This window comes from Hirundo rustica, chromosome 4 (genome assembly GCF_015227805.2).
Source record: "Hirundo rustica isolate bHirRus1 chromosome 4, bHirRus1.pri.v3, whole genome shotgun sequence".
NCBI lineage: Eukaryota > Metazoa > Chordata > Aves > Passeriformes > Hirundinidae > Hirundo > Hirundo rustica.
This window is the reverse complement of record NC_053453.1, coordinates 2,746,141-2,764,261: the sequence shown is the minus strand read 5'-3', so window position 1 is coordinate 2,764,261 and position 18,121 is coordinate 2,746,141. Positions and strand designations below refer to the sequence as shown.

Genomic DNA, 18,121 nt, shown 5'->3' with positions numbered 1-18,121 from the left:
AAAAAGAAAAAAAAAAGAAAAAAAAAAAGAAAAAGAATCCTTGTGCTAATTTAATCTAGCCAGGCATCCTGCTGTCCTGCCTCATAATATCTCTCCAATCTGTCATTTCCAACAGACAGTGGTTTATTGGTTTGGCTGTTTTTGTTTATTTCTGGTCTTGGAATATCTCCCCTTCTTTCTCAAGTAGTCCAGAGCTCCCTCAGGGACATCCCAAGTTTCCCCCTTGCTTTGGTGCGAGCTCTGGGTGAAAACATCTCCCTTCTCCAGGAAAAATCCTCAACAACCTCAGACAGAGAGAAGCTTGTCAAAGAATCCCCAGCATATGTGCTGGTCCTGTCAGTGATAGCTGGACTTGATGGTCTTAAAGGTCTTTTCCAACCTTAACAATTTTTTTTTTAATTCCAGGAGCCGGTGTAGAATCAAACCTCACTGGGTTTCTTTTGATCCCTTTCCCAATCACCCACCATCGTGGGGCCAGGGAAGGAGCATTTCCTTTGGTAATTAACACTCCAGGAGCGCCTCAGCCCACCTGAGCCCCTCAGGGCATCTTCCAGACTTCTCAGCTCACCTCGACGCATCCCTTGAGCCCCTCAGGGCACGCCCTCAGACCCACAGCTCCTCTAAGCCCCTCAGGCCACCTCAGCTCTATGGGGCATCCTCTGAGCCACTCAGTGCATCTCCTCGGACCCACAGCCCCTCTCTGAGCCTCACGGCACCTCAGCCCCAAGGGACAGCGTCAGAACCCCTCAGCCGCACGGAGCAGTCCCTCAGACATTCACCGAGCCCCTCAGGCCGTCCCCACCCCCGCCGGCGCGGCCCCTTTAAGAGCGCGGCCCCTTTAAGACCTTGGCCCCGCCCCCCGCGGTCGCTGCCGGGGCCGCTGCTGACAACAAGATGGCGGCGGCGGCGGGTCCGGCGGGTGTCGAGAGTCGCGTGTTGGGCTACAGCCTGCACCGCTGGAGCAGCTTCTCCTCCACCTACCTGCCCGAGTGAGTGCCGGGCTCGGCACCGCGCCTGGAACGCGCTCCGCGCTCGGGTCTGGGGGTGGCCGAGCGGCTGGGGCCTGCGCGGGCCCCGCGCTGAGGCCTGCGCGGAGAGGCCGCGGCGGGGGGGAGTGGGACCGGAGCTGTGTGTGAGCTGCGTTCTGTGTGTGGGAGGGCTCTGTGCAACAGATTTTGCGGCGCCGTGTGCGAGCAGGGTCTCTACAGGAGAGTTTGGGGCGGCTGTGCGTGAGAGGGGTCTCTACAGCAGGGTTTGGGGGGCTGCGTTTGATGGAGGTCTGTACTGCGGGACTCAGCGGTCTTAGTGGGGCAGGAGGCCTTCAACAGGGCTGCAGGTTCAGGGACAGGACACCATCGCTTGGGGCTGTGTTTGGGCAAGTGGTTCATGAAGACATGTGGGGGGAGTTGTGTGAGGCAGAGGGTCTGGGCTTGCAGGTTTGCTGTGGTGAGTTAAATGGGGAGGGCTTGGAGAGTCAGGTTTGGGGGTAGCTTTAGCACGAGCTATGGGCAGAGGAACGTTGCAGCTAAAGAGAAGAAGCTGACCCCAGATTTGGGGTAAGAATAGGTGCCACTGTGGGAGAGGCTGGCCAGTTACTGGGTGAAACCAGGAGAAGGGTCAGTGCCCCTCCTGCTTTGCCCTGCTTCTGTCAGGCGCCTGTGGGCTCTGTGTTTTTTGGCAGTTGGGCATCCTCTCCTGCCCCTGACCTCTGGAATGCTGGGCTGTGTCATCTGCTGTGTGTGGTTTTAGAGGAAAAAACATCTACTGTCCTAATCTGCCTTTAGAAATTTGGAGGTTGGCAGGAGGTGTTAGAGCCATCGGTTTGTGCTGCTGTACCAACTGATCCCACCCTCTGTTGGCCACATGGCAGCCGGTTGCAGCCTCTGGAACTCTTCTAGTTGCTGACAGTCGTGTTTGGAGTGACCACAGCGTGGTTTAGGTGTGATGTTTTTGGTACACCTCTTGGATAAGTCACCCCTGGTGCTGGAATTCAGGAGGACTACTGGGGTCATGGCACAACAAGGTCATCATGGGCTGTTGAGACTCATCCCATCATCGATTGTGCTGCATTTACTGACCTTTGATTGATGTATCCCGAATTCACCCGCTATCAACAAGGGACAGAGTTGTCTTAGTTGTTAATAATTAATACCCTCAATTATCTCCCCTTTCCAAAATGAAGCAAACATCTAAAAACAGGTTTTGAACTGAACTCCAAATTGTTTTGTGTTTCTGTGTATTTTCTGTGTTAGATGTGAAAAAGAACTAGTGTCTTTTCTAATTGGTAATCTTTGGTGGCAATTAAACCATCTCTTTACCTTTCCTCTTAAAACAGCTTGCCCTTAGGGTGTCTCTGATAGTCTTGTAGTTATTTCTACTGGCATTTCTGGCTTTTAAAATCTTATTAAAGTGTTGGTCCCTGAGGAGAGGGGTGACAGTCCATTATTGATCTCAGTGATGCGATATAAACACAGGGTATTGTCTTTCTCCTTCATATTCCTTTCCAAGGCTCCCATTAGTCCTTTTTGCTACAGACTCGTGTTAGGAATTAATGTTCACGTGGCATCTGCAGTGCTGCCCAAAGTCCTTAATGCCTTCCCTGGTACAAATTCCCATTCCTCTAGTTGGGCTGGTATTTGACAAATGCGTGACCTTGCATTTGGCTGTTCTTAAGATGTTGTTTAAAAGTGCTTGTCATCAGTGAAAACACTTTTATCTGCTTTTAAGCACTGTAATCCCAGCAATGTGGTTGTTCCCTGGTGTGCTGACCTTGGTCTGAGGGATTCTGGTGCTCATGTGCTGTCTTGCTATGGAGATACTGGTTTTTGCTTGCTAATTTTTTATTCCTATGGTCTGGGAGAGAGCTGGGATACAGTCTGAATTGGAAAGGAGAGGTTTTTAAGATCAGCCTCTCAAAAAGAGAAAGTTTAGTAAGAAATATATGGGAGGAAAGGTTTTTGGGGATGGACTGAGGATGGAAATCTTGAAAATTGCTGGGACAAGACCACAACACCCTGTGGGATGAATATGCATTTAGAGCTTAAGGTTGTCTTAGTATTTAATATGTAGAACAAAATGATGCTTGTCTGGAAGAACTTGATCTTAGAGGATGTTTTCCAACCTACATGATTCTATGACATTGGGAATTCTGGTTATACTGTAGTTTAAATAAATTTGCTGGCATAGCATAGAAAGAAACCACTTTAACCTTGAAGGAGAAAAGGCGCTCTGCCCTCACGTATGTAGGAATGAATATACAACTTATTAAATATTATTGCTGGTTGTTGGGAGTTGTGGTATTGCAGGCAAGGTGCTTGGGGAGGAGCAGCAGAGGAGTTAAGCATGATTTAAACACATGCCTTAAGTAGTTGTATGGTTTTAAGTGTAAAACAAAGTTATGGAAGTAAAACTTCCATCACTGCTGACCAGGGAAGAAATTAGGTGTCTAGTGACATCTCACCTGCTTATGTGATGCTGAACTGACATTGAAACTTTTCAGAACACTGAAATCATCTGATAACCTCTCCTTTAATTAGAAAAGCCTAAACAAAGCAAAACAAAAAGTGTTTTTCGAAGGCCTTTCTGGTCGTGCTCTCTAGTTGAGGATCCATAGTCTGTTGAAAAACACTCCTTTCAATGGCAGAGAAGCTTCCTCTGCTGAATGCCAGCATCTTTCCTCTCGCATGTGGTGGTGGTGCTGGAGGATTAGTTAGTGATTGATCCAGTTTCTGGCAGTTTTACCAGTGCTGCAGCTGCCTGCATGTTTGCAGAGACCTTTCCAGACATTGTGTGAGGATTGTCATAATGAAAAGAAATGGTTCTCCTGTTTTTCAAATCACTGGAGTTGTTGTCTATTGGTTTGTTCCAGCAAGAAGACTGACTTGGATATTTATTTTAGAAACTCTGTGGATAGAAATCAAAGAATTGGTCTGGTAGTAGTGACTGGCTCAGTCTGTGTTGTAGGGGATGTTGTGCCTTTGGGAAGAGAATTGATCCAAGGGGAAATTCAGTGTTGAAACATCTGGTGTTTCCAGAGATGCTCTGCCTGTGCACTGGTGCATTGAGAGGCTTCAGTTTATCCAGCTTGGAAAATGATCAGCCCAGCCCATGGCCTGGGACTGCTCTGTCACATCCATTCCTTCCTCTCCAAGGTTCCTTCCCAAGGAATGGAGCCTCAGGGGAGGCTGTTCCTGATGCCTCACATGGAAATGGCCTAGGGATTGTCCCAGCACCAGCCATGGCTTCACTCCAGTGACAGAAACAAGTGTTGGTGTCTTTAGACATGCACAGAGACAGGGAGAGGGACTTTATTCCTCTTCCTTCTCTGCCCCTCTGCCGGAAGTGATGAGCTCAATCACTTTGTTTCTTTCTGGATGAGGAGGAATAAACAGTTGCAGAAGGTAATGCAAACCTTACTCCAACTTGGGGTTTTTTTTTTGTAGGGAACAGAACCAGAAGTTCTTGCTCTACACTGAGAGAAACACTTCATATCCTGACTTTTTTAGTGGCCTGTTTTTGTACCTGCTGCAGTTTGAACTTCCTCCTGAGGTGAAGTGCTGTGCTCTGTGTGATGGTACCCTTTTTTATTCCCAGATTACTGGATCCTGGGGCTGTGGGTTCTAGTGGCTGCATCAGCCTCACAATGACATTTTGTATTTGGTAATGCACTCAGGTCCTTCTGTCACTGTTTTATACGGCTGAAATTCCACTTCAGAGACTAACAAGAGCTTTTTGCTGTGTTCCTCTATTCACATACTTTAGTGAGGAGCATTCATCCTGTTTCTGTTGCTCAAATTTTCAGTCCTTCAAGTTCTCCTATATGGAATCTCTGCAGAGGAAGATCAGTATATTTCCTATGTTTGACTTCAGGATTTTTAATTAGTATTTTGTTTATTTCTTGTGCTAAGATTGTTATTAAGAATATAAATTAAGATTGGTCTCTTAGCTGATAATTAAATACCATTAACAACCTCTTAGATGGTGTCACTTTTTCACTGCAGCTCATTTTAATCTATTTCACAGTCTACGTCAGTTGTTCAGAGAATTCCAGTCTTCTCCAGTCTGATGCCTTGAGTGGTGTCATATGCTGAAGGCTGAATAATTCTGTTGTCCCTTTCCTAGGAAAGTGTCCTGGAGCAGGGAAAGATCCAGTTGATTTGTTAAAATACGCTCAAAATAATTTAATTTTTCATTGGTTTTCTGTATTTCCATCAAACTAGGGGAAGAAAACTTAGTGAAAGATACTTTCATAGTAAAATATGAGTGACTCACAGGCTTTTAAAGCGAGAATGCAAATTTTTTTTTTTTTTTTCTTAGCTATGAGAATGTAACAGCAAATTCTTGTCCAGACTAAAATGTACTGCTGTAGGGGTCTACTCTGAAAGAAGTGTGCTCTAATGTTTTCAAGTCTTGCAAAACCTTAGCAAGAAGGTGAAGGGAACACATGTAGCAAACCTCTTGGGGTAAAGTCCATAAGGATTAAAAGCAACAGACCTAAATAAACAAACAACAAAAAAAAACAGGTGGAAAATAATCTGAATTCCAGCTCCTGTGCTTGCTGAGATTTTTGTAACAGGAAAAAACATGTATTTGTGGCCAGTGAAATGTGGTTCTCAGTTTCTCCTCCAACCTCATGAAACCGATGACTCAGATCTGTGCCTTAGAGGTTCATAAATCTCCTTGTAGATGCATCCAGGTCTTGAAGAATCGCATGTTCAAGCTGAGATCAGTCATGACTAATGAAAAATCATTATTTTTACTATTATGTTCCCTGAGCCCAAGGTCTGTTCCCTTTACAGGATGAGGATACCTTCTGCTGAGATCTAAGCAGTTTAAAGCCATCTAAGACCAGCAGTTTAAAGCCATCTAAGGCCAGACTCAAATGGTGGAAGAGTTGTAGAACTGTGACTTTGGAGGTTTTTGCACTAATAACAATCATTAATGTGGGGTTTTTTCAGCTTATGTTGTCAGCATTTCTAGCTTCACTTCGGTGTTTTGACATACTCACTTTCCTTGTAGTGGTTTTCCGTTTAGATGCAAGAAGGTGAGCAGGCACAGGGGCTGGCTCTGTAACTGCTGATGCCTTTCAATATTGATCAAAACTTCCAACATTTATTAAAATGAGCAGGAGGTGCAAACCCTGGCTAACAGCAAGCTAACCCACTCCTTTCCTCTGAGCTGAACCCTGGGTATAGAAATGCTCTCAGATTTGCTTTTTATCCTTTCCAGTGGCTAGTAGAAAATATTTTTTCCCCTCTGCTTGTTTGTGTGGACTTTGTGGATGTTTCTAGACAACCTCATGTTCTGACAGGCATTTTCCCTCTTGTTTACATCACTTTTGTAGCCCAGGATTTTTCTGTGGGGGCTGAAATTCAGTATTTACAGAGCAGAATATTTCTATAGAAAATAAAATTGCCTACAGATTGAACACATAACTATAAAATGCTTCTTTGGTGTCTGATAAAGTTAATTAGTGAGAAAGAAAAATGTCAGAGGTGGAGGGAGTGAAAAAAAAATCACAAAATTATGAAGTTATGAGGAATTATGAGTTATGATATCTCTTGCTCCCCAGGTAAAAGCACAAGTGCTGTAGTATTAGGAGAAATCTCTTTAGGCTCCAGTTAAAATATAGACATTATTTAAGAGATTAGACAGGTTTATTCACTGGCAGAAGGAGGAAGGTGAAATGCTAATTGCTCAGGTTCCCTGGTGTGCCCAACCTGGCAGAACCTGTAGTGCTCTGATGTTCAGCCTATTCTGGGATGGCATTTTACAGGAGCATTAAGAATGTAAAATTTTCATGGGAGGTGTTAACATTGTCTGATTGTGGATCATTTACTGTATATGTGGCTGTACCGCCTCTGAGTGTAATAAAAGTTTTCCAACCTTTAATTACTAATTACTGGTTTAAAGACTAACTAGTTACTGAAACAAAGTTTTCATTGGGATAAATGTTGTTGCTCAGGCATAATGTACAGTCTGCTTGATTTTTTTTTCTTTTCATGGCAAAGAATATGGTTTTTAATTCTGTACATTCATTATGTTTTTATCGGATTGCAGGTAGAATAGTCAGGTTTGTCACTACCATCAATTTTGTGAACTGCTTCTGATTTTTTTGCTGAGATTAAGTGGTGTGGGTAGCAGTGATTCTATCACTTACATAGATGGTGACTTGTTCCAAAGTAAGCCAGTGCTTGACTTTAATTGCATGTTAATATAAACTTGTAAACCCAGATGTAGTTTTGCTTTTATTGCCTGTTGAATTTTGTGGGAAGAGTGAGCTGTAAGTTCGCTGGGTCTGAATTCCATAATACACCAGTTACTGGAAGGGGAGGACAAGCACTGAAGATGTAGAGTGGTTTGTTGCTTTAGGTACTTGCTATTTCAGTCATCACTTGCAACTCAGTGTGCATAATCCTTGAGAAATTATTTCCTGGATCAATTTAAATCAAGGAGCACAACCATCTCTTTAAGTTGAGGACAGCAGCCTGCACATCTGAATTTAAACAGCAGGAGCAGACTGGCTGATAGCACTTGTTCTTCCTCTGCTGGCACCTTCTGCTGTTCCTGGAAAAGGACAGGATCTTCATCATGGAGAAAAATTGTGCTCTGGTCAGTTTGAAATTGGTGGTGTTTTCCTTGGTCTTCCCTGCCTTTCCTCCTGAGACTGGCTGGGTTTAGAATGTCATCCTCAAGCTCTGGGAAGGTGCCTGAAAAAACATTGAAACACTGTTTAGGACATGACCTGTATTTTTCTGGAATCCTTTTCTGTCAGTACGTAGTTTAAACAGCATTTGGCTATTATGGTAATTATATTTAAACAGCAATTTCCTAGCCTGTTCTGCACTTGAAAGTTTTATTAGTAAAGAGATGCTCTTAACACAGAGTGTTAAATTATAGGAAAAAATTTGGGTTAGGTAAATTGACCCATGAAAAAGGAATTGATGAATGCATTCCCACTCCACTTACGTGACAGTGTACTATTGCTAACTTTCAGTTTTGTCTCCTAAGAATCCTGGTTTCTGCTACAGGCTTATAAGCTGCCAAATATGAAAGTAATTTTGGCCTGGGAACTGCTGTATCCTTTAGCATGAATTATGTATATTGATCCAAAATAAGGAATTATTCCCTAATATAATCCAGGGTCAAATGTTTGACCTGTACTGTGTTTCTCCACAAAACCAGCACTTAACAGGCTGATACTTCCTTATCTTCCCAGATCGGTATTTTGTCTTCTGCATTCCCTGAGTTGCATTGTCAGTGAGAGAAGTTTTATCTTGAAAGGAAAGCTGTGAAAGTTTTCTCACCTGGAACCAGGAGGCATTTTCCATAGAGTTTTGGTGGGAAAATCTCCGAGCTTGGCATCATTTTGAGCATGAGGGCACTTCAGTCTGTTTTGTTGGACATCGTCTGCTTTAAATTCTTTTACAGGCATCAGATATTTGGGTGAACTTTTACTGGGTGTGAGGTTACGGTGCTGATGAGTATTAAAGATGTGTTTATGGCTTACATTAGCAATGTATATCTTTACATGAAATCACTCAGTCTGGTTTTGTGGCTTCCCCTGAATGGAATTATTGCAGATACTGTGGAGTGTAAGAACATCCTTGAGCTTTTGTGAAATCGTGGAAGACCTTGATCTATTTCCTGGCCTTCGTTAAGTTTTTCCATATGTGCATTAGTCAAACAGAAATACTCTACTGAGGTTGTGATGCTTCCAAAAATGCAGCACAGGGAATTTACATAGATGTGTGCTAGACATTGCTTTCCTCTCATTTACTTAAAAAGGATCTGTACTGTCCCAAGAAAATGGTTTTGGAATTGGGAAGTGAGCAGTGCTGAAGTGGGCTGCTCCACCAGAACTGTGGAAGTTTTGAAAAGTCAGAGTTCAGTGACTTTTCTGGTGATTGCTGGCAGTAGAAATCCCTATGTTCACACATGATCCAAACTATTTTCAAGCTAGATGTAAGATTTTTTCAAAATGAAAACTGAACGTTGTTATCCAGTGGTTGTGGGTGGTGATGTTTTAAACTCTGGAAGATTTTACTCCAGTATTTTATCTGTTGGCTACAAATTCAGTCAGCTGAAGAGTGTAATCTCTTCATCTTTTACCTTGAGTCTTGAAGGGCAGAAACCAAGGTATTCTTGGTCTTTTTTTTAAGGGAGGGTTTTATTTCTACTCAGGGAGTCTTCTGGGACCTTACCTAGGCTTGTTTAAAAGGCTGGAATTAAGATATCCTTGTGTGCTCAAATATCCTTATTGAGGATAATAATATGTACAAGTGGACATGTACAGGTGAACACAGAGTAGGAAATGAGTAAAAGAAACTGCATCAGATGATCTTATAATCGCTGAATTCACTAATATCACTGACATTTTTAGTTTTTTTCTTATAAAAAAGCAGACACTAATTAAACTACATAGAAAAGATCTGTTTTAGTGATCTAACGGTTCTTAAATTTAAACCCAAAGTTAGTACAGAGAGGGAACGAACCTTGCTAATTTTTTCAAGCTTAGATGATTCTCAGCATCGCTTAGCAATGAAATTGCATCTAAACTATAATCCCTAAATGTTGGGACAATTAGGCTGGTAATCATCTGTGATGTGTGAAGTTACTCTGAGTACCAACATAAGTAAATAAACCTGACTTTATTTTCTTCTCCTGTTTGTTTTTCCTCTGTGCTAACACTGATATTCCCAGCCTGGAGCTGGGAGCTCTTGCCACCAAGGATTTGAATCTCTCAGTGATACAGTCAAAAGTTTAATCTGCGATTTAGAGTTGTTGAGTGTCACTGGAATAGAAGTTATTTACCGGGCTCTGATAACTTGGAAATGACCTCAGGTTGTGCCAGGGGAGGGTTAGATTGGATATCAGGAAGGGATTCTTCACCAGAAGGGTTGTCCAGCCCTGGCACAGCTGCTCAGAGCAGTGGTGGAGTCACCATTCCTGGAGGGGTTTTAAAGACACAGGGATGTGGCACCTGGGAGCGTTTAGTGGTGGCCTTGGCAGTGCTGGTTTAATGGTTGGACTTGGAGATCTTAGGGCTTTCCCAACCCCTGAATTCTGTAGCTTTCTGTGCTACACTGCTGGAGTTTTAGTCACTATTGATACTATTCAGTTCCTGTCATGTCTCAGGGAAGAACTGATGAGTCAAAAAAGTCTCGTTTAAAAGTCATAACTGGATGAGGGGAGTAAAAAGAAAAGTACTTCCTAACCCGCCTTACTGGAAATGTCTGCGATAGCATCATTTGGCATTTAAGAAGCAGTTTGGTTGGTCTGGCAGTTTTGATAGGCAGATCAAAAAACAAAAGTAAACTTTTCATTGAGAACCTGATTTTAATTGGGCTGTTTCTAGGCCAGAGCTAAGTAATGCCAGGTTTGTTGTCCAGTATAGTCAGCTGTGGTCTGATGAATATATTTCTGTAAGATTTCTGAATTCTTCAGTGTATCTATGTAGTGCTGTGTTTACTAAGCTATTTTAGTTTTGAAAGAAATAGGTTTATAATATACTGGATAACAGTGTGAGACTGCTGAGGAGATGAAGCAAAATTGACAAGCAAGTTGGCCTATCTCTTGACATTATTATATTTATTATATTTAAAGCTGCACTTCTGTACATGTTCTACTCAAACTTTGTTTTGCTATGCAAGAGGTTAAGAAATCCTTGTAAAAAAGCAGCCCCCAAACCCCCCACTTTTTTTCCAGAATGGATCTGCATAATAACTTCCTGTTTTTACTGTGTTTCAATCAAGATGTTTTAATGTCTTTACATCCTTCTGCCACTCTGAGCAGAGAACTTTTCCAGTGAGAAAGAAAGTAACTGTAGCAGAATCTAAAAAAGTGTTTTTTGACTTGCTTTAGGAACAGCCATAGGTACGTGCAGGTTTTCAAACATTGTAGACAGGTGGTTCCAAACCAGGCTTGTAGTGAGTTATAGGAGTTGCAGGCGGCGAAAAAAAACAACTCTAGTTCTTTCCAGATCCATTGGGTTTTTAGGTGGTAAGTACTTTTTTTTCCCGTTTTTCTTGGTTAAGGTTGTGTGTACATTCCAGTGTCTAGGCTGGACAGGATTATTTCCGTGGATACTTTCTGCTGGCTGCTCTGAGGCTTCTGCATGTTTGGAATGGTTTGGTCCACCGCGTCTTCCAGTGGACTTAATGGAAATTCTAGTCCATGTATTCCAGTTGCTGTATTCTTCCCAATCTCTTTTGGGATGGTTGTAGGAAAAACTGAAAGAATCATCACGTGGACAGCGCTGGAGCAAGTATTTAGTCCATTTCCAGCCAGTCTGTGTTTTCCTAGCACTCCAAGTGCCTTTTTGCAGTGTAATGGCATGATAGCTCAGTGGTTTTGAAGGAGAGAGTCTGAGTTCCAAGTCCTCTCTTAGTAAAGCCTGTGCCCTTTCCTGCACAGCTGCTCTCTGAAGAGCCATGTGAATGTGCCAAGCAAAGAGAGTGTTTGGGATTTGTTTATTCTTAAAGACTTGTTCCTAAAGTCATGGATTTCCCTAATAGCAGCTCCATGAAAATATTTAGTTTAGATGCAAATTATAGCAACCTTAAACCTAATTTGCAGCATCATCTTATTTTTCCCTTCCCCACCAAGACCAAAGCAAAACCCTCCCTTGGTGATTGTTGTGCCTGAACCCACAGAACTCTGCACAGAGAAGTCCCTAGGCATGGGGACATCTCTGTCATTCCAGCAGAGATCAGCCAACAGTTGGCACAAAGGATATGACGGTTTCTGGGCTGGTAAAAGGAAAAATTATCTCCTTCCAGCAGTTGTGAGACCAGTGTCTGCACGGGTAATAAAAAGAAACTTGCACCGTGCTCTGCCAAGAGCTTTCTGCATGGAGCCATCCACTCTAAGCAGTGGGAATGCTTACAGTAAGGCTTAGCTGTGCAGGCAGCCAGGTTAGGAAATGAGGCACAGCAGGGCTGCCTCTGGAATTGCCTGTGATGTTAATAAAATGGCCCCTCCTGCTTTGCTTCTCATAGCAGAGGTGCCGCGTCATTTTTTTTAGTAGTTTCTTTCCATTGGAAAGGGGCGATTGAGAGTTCACTCCAGTGAGAACCCCTTGTCCCAATCCAGCTGCTCATCTTTTAGTCTCAGTTTGTGTTGGAGCTGGTATGAGCTGAAACGGAGAACTGATCTGATGAAAGAAGTTATTTATGCGAACCTTTATTATAGCTGCTGGTGTAGGGAGGGGGAGGATCCTTTGCGAGTGGGTGGGGTGTGGTCCCTTTGGCAGTGCTGTAGATTCTTGCTTGACTTGATCTTGTATCCACAGCTGATGATGAGAAGTTATCTCAAACCACATTTCATGGGTTGCTTTTTTCGCAGGAAAAGCTTGCGTAAAACCATTGGTACTTGTGGTAGCTCGAGGGCTTACAAATACCTCCTTTTTTTTTTTTTTTTTTTTTTTTTTTTAATGTCTTGTGAAAATTACATGGAAAGTCGTTGTGTTAATGGAATTTTCATTTCTAAAGTTTCTCAGATTTTAATCTAAGTGTCATATCTGCAAAGCCTCCCTCCGGGTACTGTGTAGGAGTTTTATGATGTCCAGAAAAAGGGCTTTACACGGAAAAAGGCGTCTGCTGTTAGGACGTGCATTTGTTTGTTTCTTATTGCCTCACAGCTATGGCAATGCTGGAATTCCTCCAAGTCCGTAAATTTTCCTAAACTGTTATGGTGAATTGACTTTGTACACGTGGACTTCTGTCTTCAATGTTTGTTTAATCTTAATAAATTAATAACCCATGTATCTTAAACATTTTTAACTCTATTGGTAGTGGTATCTGTATCTTTCACCTTTCTTTTTAGCTTTTATTTTGTCCCTTTTCTCTCTCTGTGGAACGATTTTTATCTTGTCTAGCTGTACTGATTGAGATCTTCCTTGGTTGTGGCAAACTGATCTTTGACCTGGAGAAGCAAACAAATCTACTTCTAAAAATATGAGATTTGGGATCTGTCCCAGGTACAAAATGCCTCTTTCCAGCTGGGCATTATCTGACCATGCAGCAGTGCCAATTACTGTGAGTGTTGCTCAGCATATGAAGAGTTTATTGTCAAATGTTTAAACAAATGTAATGGAATCATAAATAAAATTTATTCCATAGGGTAACTTGTCTTGTGTTCCAGGATTAGGATAAAGTTCCATAAAGGAGAAAAGCCATACAGCATTATCTAGTTTGTATTCCTAAAGTATTTAATATAAGATATGTATCTATAGGTTTAGCATTTTTTTTTCTCTCCTAAGAGGTGTTAAGAATTTATTAAATATCATGTCTTGCCTGTGGCATGGTACAGGAGACTGCAGGTGATTCTTCTCAAAAGCAAGTGTCTTGTGGTTTCTAGTGGTGACTTAGCTTTCAGACTGGAAGCTTTTATTAGAAATTTGTGTCTCAGTTCCCAAATTCTTCCCTTTGCTTAGATCCATTTGTTTTGTCCCAGTTGTAATTAAAGACAGGGCCAGGTTTTCTCTTGGAATTGAGCCTCTTTGCACTGCAGATGATGTTCTTAGCTGGATGTTGAATTATGTAGAGCCATGTTTTTATGTTTCATGGGGCTGGAGCAGAGGGCAGTGCCGTTTTCCATTGCGTTTTCCCAAGTGGGGATGGGTGCATAAAGCAACCACAGAGCTGGATCGGTGCTGGCATCGCTGTGTAAATAGATGCCGTGCTATGATGGGAATCAGATGAAGGGAGGGGGAACTTCAGTTTTATTCCTGTGCTGTGTGAAAATCCGGAGGTGTTCTCCAAGCCTATGGATAGACACAGCCACTTGGCCAGCTCTCAAAAGTGTTCAGATTTAAGAGGCCACCCTGGTGTGGCTCCTGGCCGTGTCCCTTGTCTCATCATGGGACCGCCTGGATACCGTTGCTACTGCGGTGATTTTGGGCTGCCTGGTGTGGAAAGAGCCAGCTAATTTCTGTCTGGTAATGCTCAACCTCTGACTTAACCTCTTTCCCTTCAGAGCTTTCATTGGAGAGCTTTTTCCTCCAGCCCTTTGTAGTAATCCAGATGCTCGTGTTCTTTTCCTCCTACACAGCAGATGGAGATGGCAGAAGCCTTTTGATGACTGTTTCCTTCTTTTTACGTAAGTTTTAGGAGCTGACGAGTTCTTTAGTTGGAAGTGGTGGAGCTCGCAGGCCCTGTCCAGCAGGTGGTGCATTGTCACCTTGCCAATAATTATATATATTTTAGGGATTTTCAGGTTTGTTTTTTTAGTTTTATCTGGGACGTGAGATTTACTGCATGGTTATAGAAGAGAAAGCAGATGTGTCATGTAACTGTCATGATTAATCTGTTTCGTTTTAGCCAAAAAATAACTATTTTGAATTTATCAAATGCCTAAATATTGTACTATTTCAAAGTGAAGAAAGCATCTCAGTTTTGCTGGTTGAAGAGTTGAAGTTCTGCTTTTTTGTGTGTTCTTCTGGGCTTGTAGCTCATGAAAAATACTTGTTAAAATCTGGCATGACTTGTGTGGTCATCTCTCTACCACCTCCAGGAAAGCTTAAGTAGGTTAGCAGCCCTCTCTCTCCCTTCCAGTATTGCCTGTCTACTAAAGGAGAGTTTTTGGCTTACTAACCCTCCAACTGCTCATCATTTTAACCTGATTGAAAAGTTCTTACCCTACTGAGGTGTGTAAGTGCATTTTTTTCCACTTCACTACAGATTTAGGCCTATATAAATTCATCTGTTTTACATTTATTTCACAATTGGATTTTTTTTTATTTTGCAGCTTGGAGCTCCGTTTCTCAACCGCAAAGCTTGAAGGCGTATTTTGATGGGTCCTGTAAAATAGCAGTGTAGAAAGTCTTTAATAAAGAATGTGGAGAACCTGAGTTTGTACCTAATGTTTTAAGTAGTTGCACAAAAATATTGCTGATCTGAATGTACAACACATTTATTGGAGATGAAAAATATGCTGCTGTTATTTAAATTACTTTTGGCTTCTCTTTTCTTAGGAATATCTTGGTGGATAGGCCGAATGATCAATCCTCAAGATGGTCTTCAGAAAGCAATTATCCTCCCCAGGTAAGCTTCTGTATCTGTGCTGCTCTATAGCTCTGTTGTACAATTTAATATACACTGGGATTTTTATTTTAAATGTGGGCTGCTGCTATTGACATTGACATATTTATAGGCTTCCTTCTCTGAGTAAAATGCAGGTGGTTGGTACATGAGATATTTACATTTCTAGCAATTTGTGATCCTTCTAGAAGTGCTTCATTGCGGGGGAAGTTTCAGGTTTCCTCCTTGGCAATCATGGCTGTGCTGGAAATAATCAAACCTTATGGTGAGATTAAGCTGCTAATGAGGCATGCAGGTCCCCCTTTGTCAGCACTACTGGAGGCTGTTGTAGGTTCTTGGCCTTGAATCCCTGATCTAAGGAGCTGGTGTTTGTTTCTCCTTACAGCACGTTCAGAAATGTGGCCTCTGGTTAGAGACACGAATGTCACCGCTTCTGCTGGTTAAGCACCTCATTAAAATAAGATTTGTATTGATTTTAGCGTCTGACTCGCTTTCTCACTATTATTAAGGCTGTTAGATTATCCAGAATATGTTTTTTCCCGTTTTTTTTTTTCCCTCCAGTGAACGTTATCCTTCCCTCTGTGTTGGATCTGTACCTTATTACTCTGATATGGCTTCTATGTCTCTCAGGCTGCTTGTTTTCAATTCTTTGTTTAAAGCACTGATACACAGCAGAATAACTTGCACAGTGTCTCTCTCACACAAAGTTCTGCTTATCTACTTATTTAATCCAAATATTCCTCTTGAGTGAAATCTCACAGGATTTTTCTCCAGGTAAATCTTGCTGCTTTGTCTTGGAATTGTGTTAAAAATCCAGAGTCTGCACTGATGGCTCCCTAGAGCAGCAGGTCATCTGCTGCAGCTGGAGAGCTTTCACCTGGATTTTCTGGTCAATCCTTCTATGTCCTTGTAAAATAAGGTTTTTGGGTTTTTTAGAGGAGAAGGAAAGGTATCCTTTATATTCCATTAACATGTTCCTTAAATCTGATTGTGAAGACTGATATTGGTCATTTTGATGCCTCTGTGCATCTACTGTTCTTTGAATTTGATTATTTTACTTATTTATATTTTGATAAACAATGTAGGATTTTAATCCATAGCCTGAAGCAGTTCAGTCTATCTAGGAACTATGGATTGCAGAGTAATGGGTATTGAGCATGGATTGTATCCCAGCCTGTGCCATCCTTTACTTTCTTTCATGCAGGAAGGACATGCTTTTCTTGGGGTGCTTTTGTTCCCAGGATGGAGTTGGCTCATGGTGTGTCTTTGGACTGAGTTTTTCATCTGAGATGTGTTCTTAGTTGTTGCTTAAATTCACTCTTTGATTTTCTGAGCCATCCTGAACATTCAGTACTTTTATAAATCTGATTCTGGAATGGAAGCACATCTCCTAAAGTGGATGCTTTAGAATATTCCCAATATATACTTAAGGCTGACAAGGAGCGATGCAGTTTACACTCAGACATGTAGATTAAGCAGGGATTAATTAGAGTGGCAGACTTCTGTAAAAACCACACGAGCTTGTTAAAGAGATATCTTCCAAAAATTTCATGTGTGTGAGTTGTGACCTGAATGGAGATGCTGTTGCAGAATTACTTCACTCCAACCCTGGAGAGCTGGGTGCTGCTCTGCATGTTAAGCAAGGCATTTAACCATAACTTCTTGCTAGGAGAGAGGTGAATTAACACTGGCATTATCTACCTGTGTGTCACATATCAAGACACATATTAGGTATCCAGAATTAAGGCCTGGCTTGCAAAAAAGTCCTCATGTGGCAACTGAGATGGGCAATATAGTATTTGAGTTTTATTCTATTACTTAAAGAAACTAACAGAAAACCTGGCTGCCTGACTGGGAAAGACCATGTTGCTGGATCCTCTTTCTTGAGTCTTTCTATCTAATGATGAGAATATAAAGTACTGTGTAGTTTCTCTTGAGTCAACAAGCCAAATCCTGAGCACAGAGTAAGAGAAACTATGTATTTGCAATGCCTTTATACTATATAAAGTACTATATACTGCAGCTAATTCTCATGTTTCTAATCTGACTGTTTAATCATTCATGTAAAACATTTTTTATGGTTTAATTTCTCTGTTGAAAAATTAGCAGGAAAAAGTAGGGAATTAAAACTCTGCAGAAGAGTCCTGTGTACAAAGAGTGCAGTTTTTGTTATGTGTATATGGAAGCAGTTCCCATTTGTGTTGTCTCATACTTGACAGATGAAAGAACTCCAGGTTTGGTTGCATTTTGATCAAAATAGTTCTTGCACCCTGTCCATTGAAAGACTGCCAAATTAAATGCAGGATAAACATTTATATAGGTGTTTTGCTTCCTTGGGTTTTTTTCCCAGCAGCTGAAGTTCTTACAGCAGAATCTTAGCTTGGAAAACTTTTGTTGAAACAGTGGATGACTGAATTATAAGTACGGTGAGGAGACAATTTGGGGAAAAATCAAATTGAATAGTTCACATTCCAAAAAGTGTTGATTTATACACGTGACATTTAATCTCTGGAATAAACATCGTGGATCCTACAGAAAGTGAAGCTGGAAAGTGTTTTATGGGTGTTGTGTTGGCAGCTCTTCAGTTAAAAACTGGTCACTCCTGCGGTGACGCACTTGCTCAAGTGTGTGGGTGGCCATAATGGTCCGGACAGGAAGCAAACGAAAACTCAGGGAAATAAAGCTCTCCTTGTTCCCAGCTTTATTAGCTGAAACCAGGGCTAAGGCACAACACGAGGACTGATGTCCAGTGTGCTCAATGTGAGTTATTTTAATAAGCTCTGCGCAGCCCTGATCAGTCGTATTTGTCTCCCTAGTGCTTCACCTTAATGCCAGTGTTTAGCAATTCCCTGCTGAGGTGATGATGCTGTGCTGGCTTCAAGGTAAAAATGTGAGTGAGTCTCTAAACATTGGTTTATTCCCTTCCCTCATTGAGTGAAATAAAATCTTTCCAGGTACCTCTTCTTTCAGAGCATGAATCAGAAGAACATAGGTAAAAACATCAAAATGCATTCAGTCGCTCAATGTGAAAATGCAATAAATGTGCTAAAGTCCATACCAAACCTTTTTAAAATGAGAGA

General features: G+C 41.8%; 1 protein-coding gene across 1 annotated transcript in view; it reads left to right on the top strand.

Moving 5' to 3' along the window:
- Window positions 1-863: 863 nt before the first annotated feature.
- The window catches only part of MKLN1 (muskelin 1), a 93,643-nt gene continuing 76,385 nt past the window's right edge, over window positions 864-18,121 (top strand). Inside the window, exons 1-2 of the mRNA XM_040060981.1 lie at window positions 864-989; window positions 14,975-15,044. Coding sequence (XP_039916915.1) covers window positions 895-989; window positions 14,975-15,044 — 165 coding nt within the window. The 5' untranslated portion in view covers window positions 864-894. The remainder of the gene's footprint in view (window positions 990-14,974; window positions 15,045-18,121) is intronic.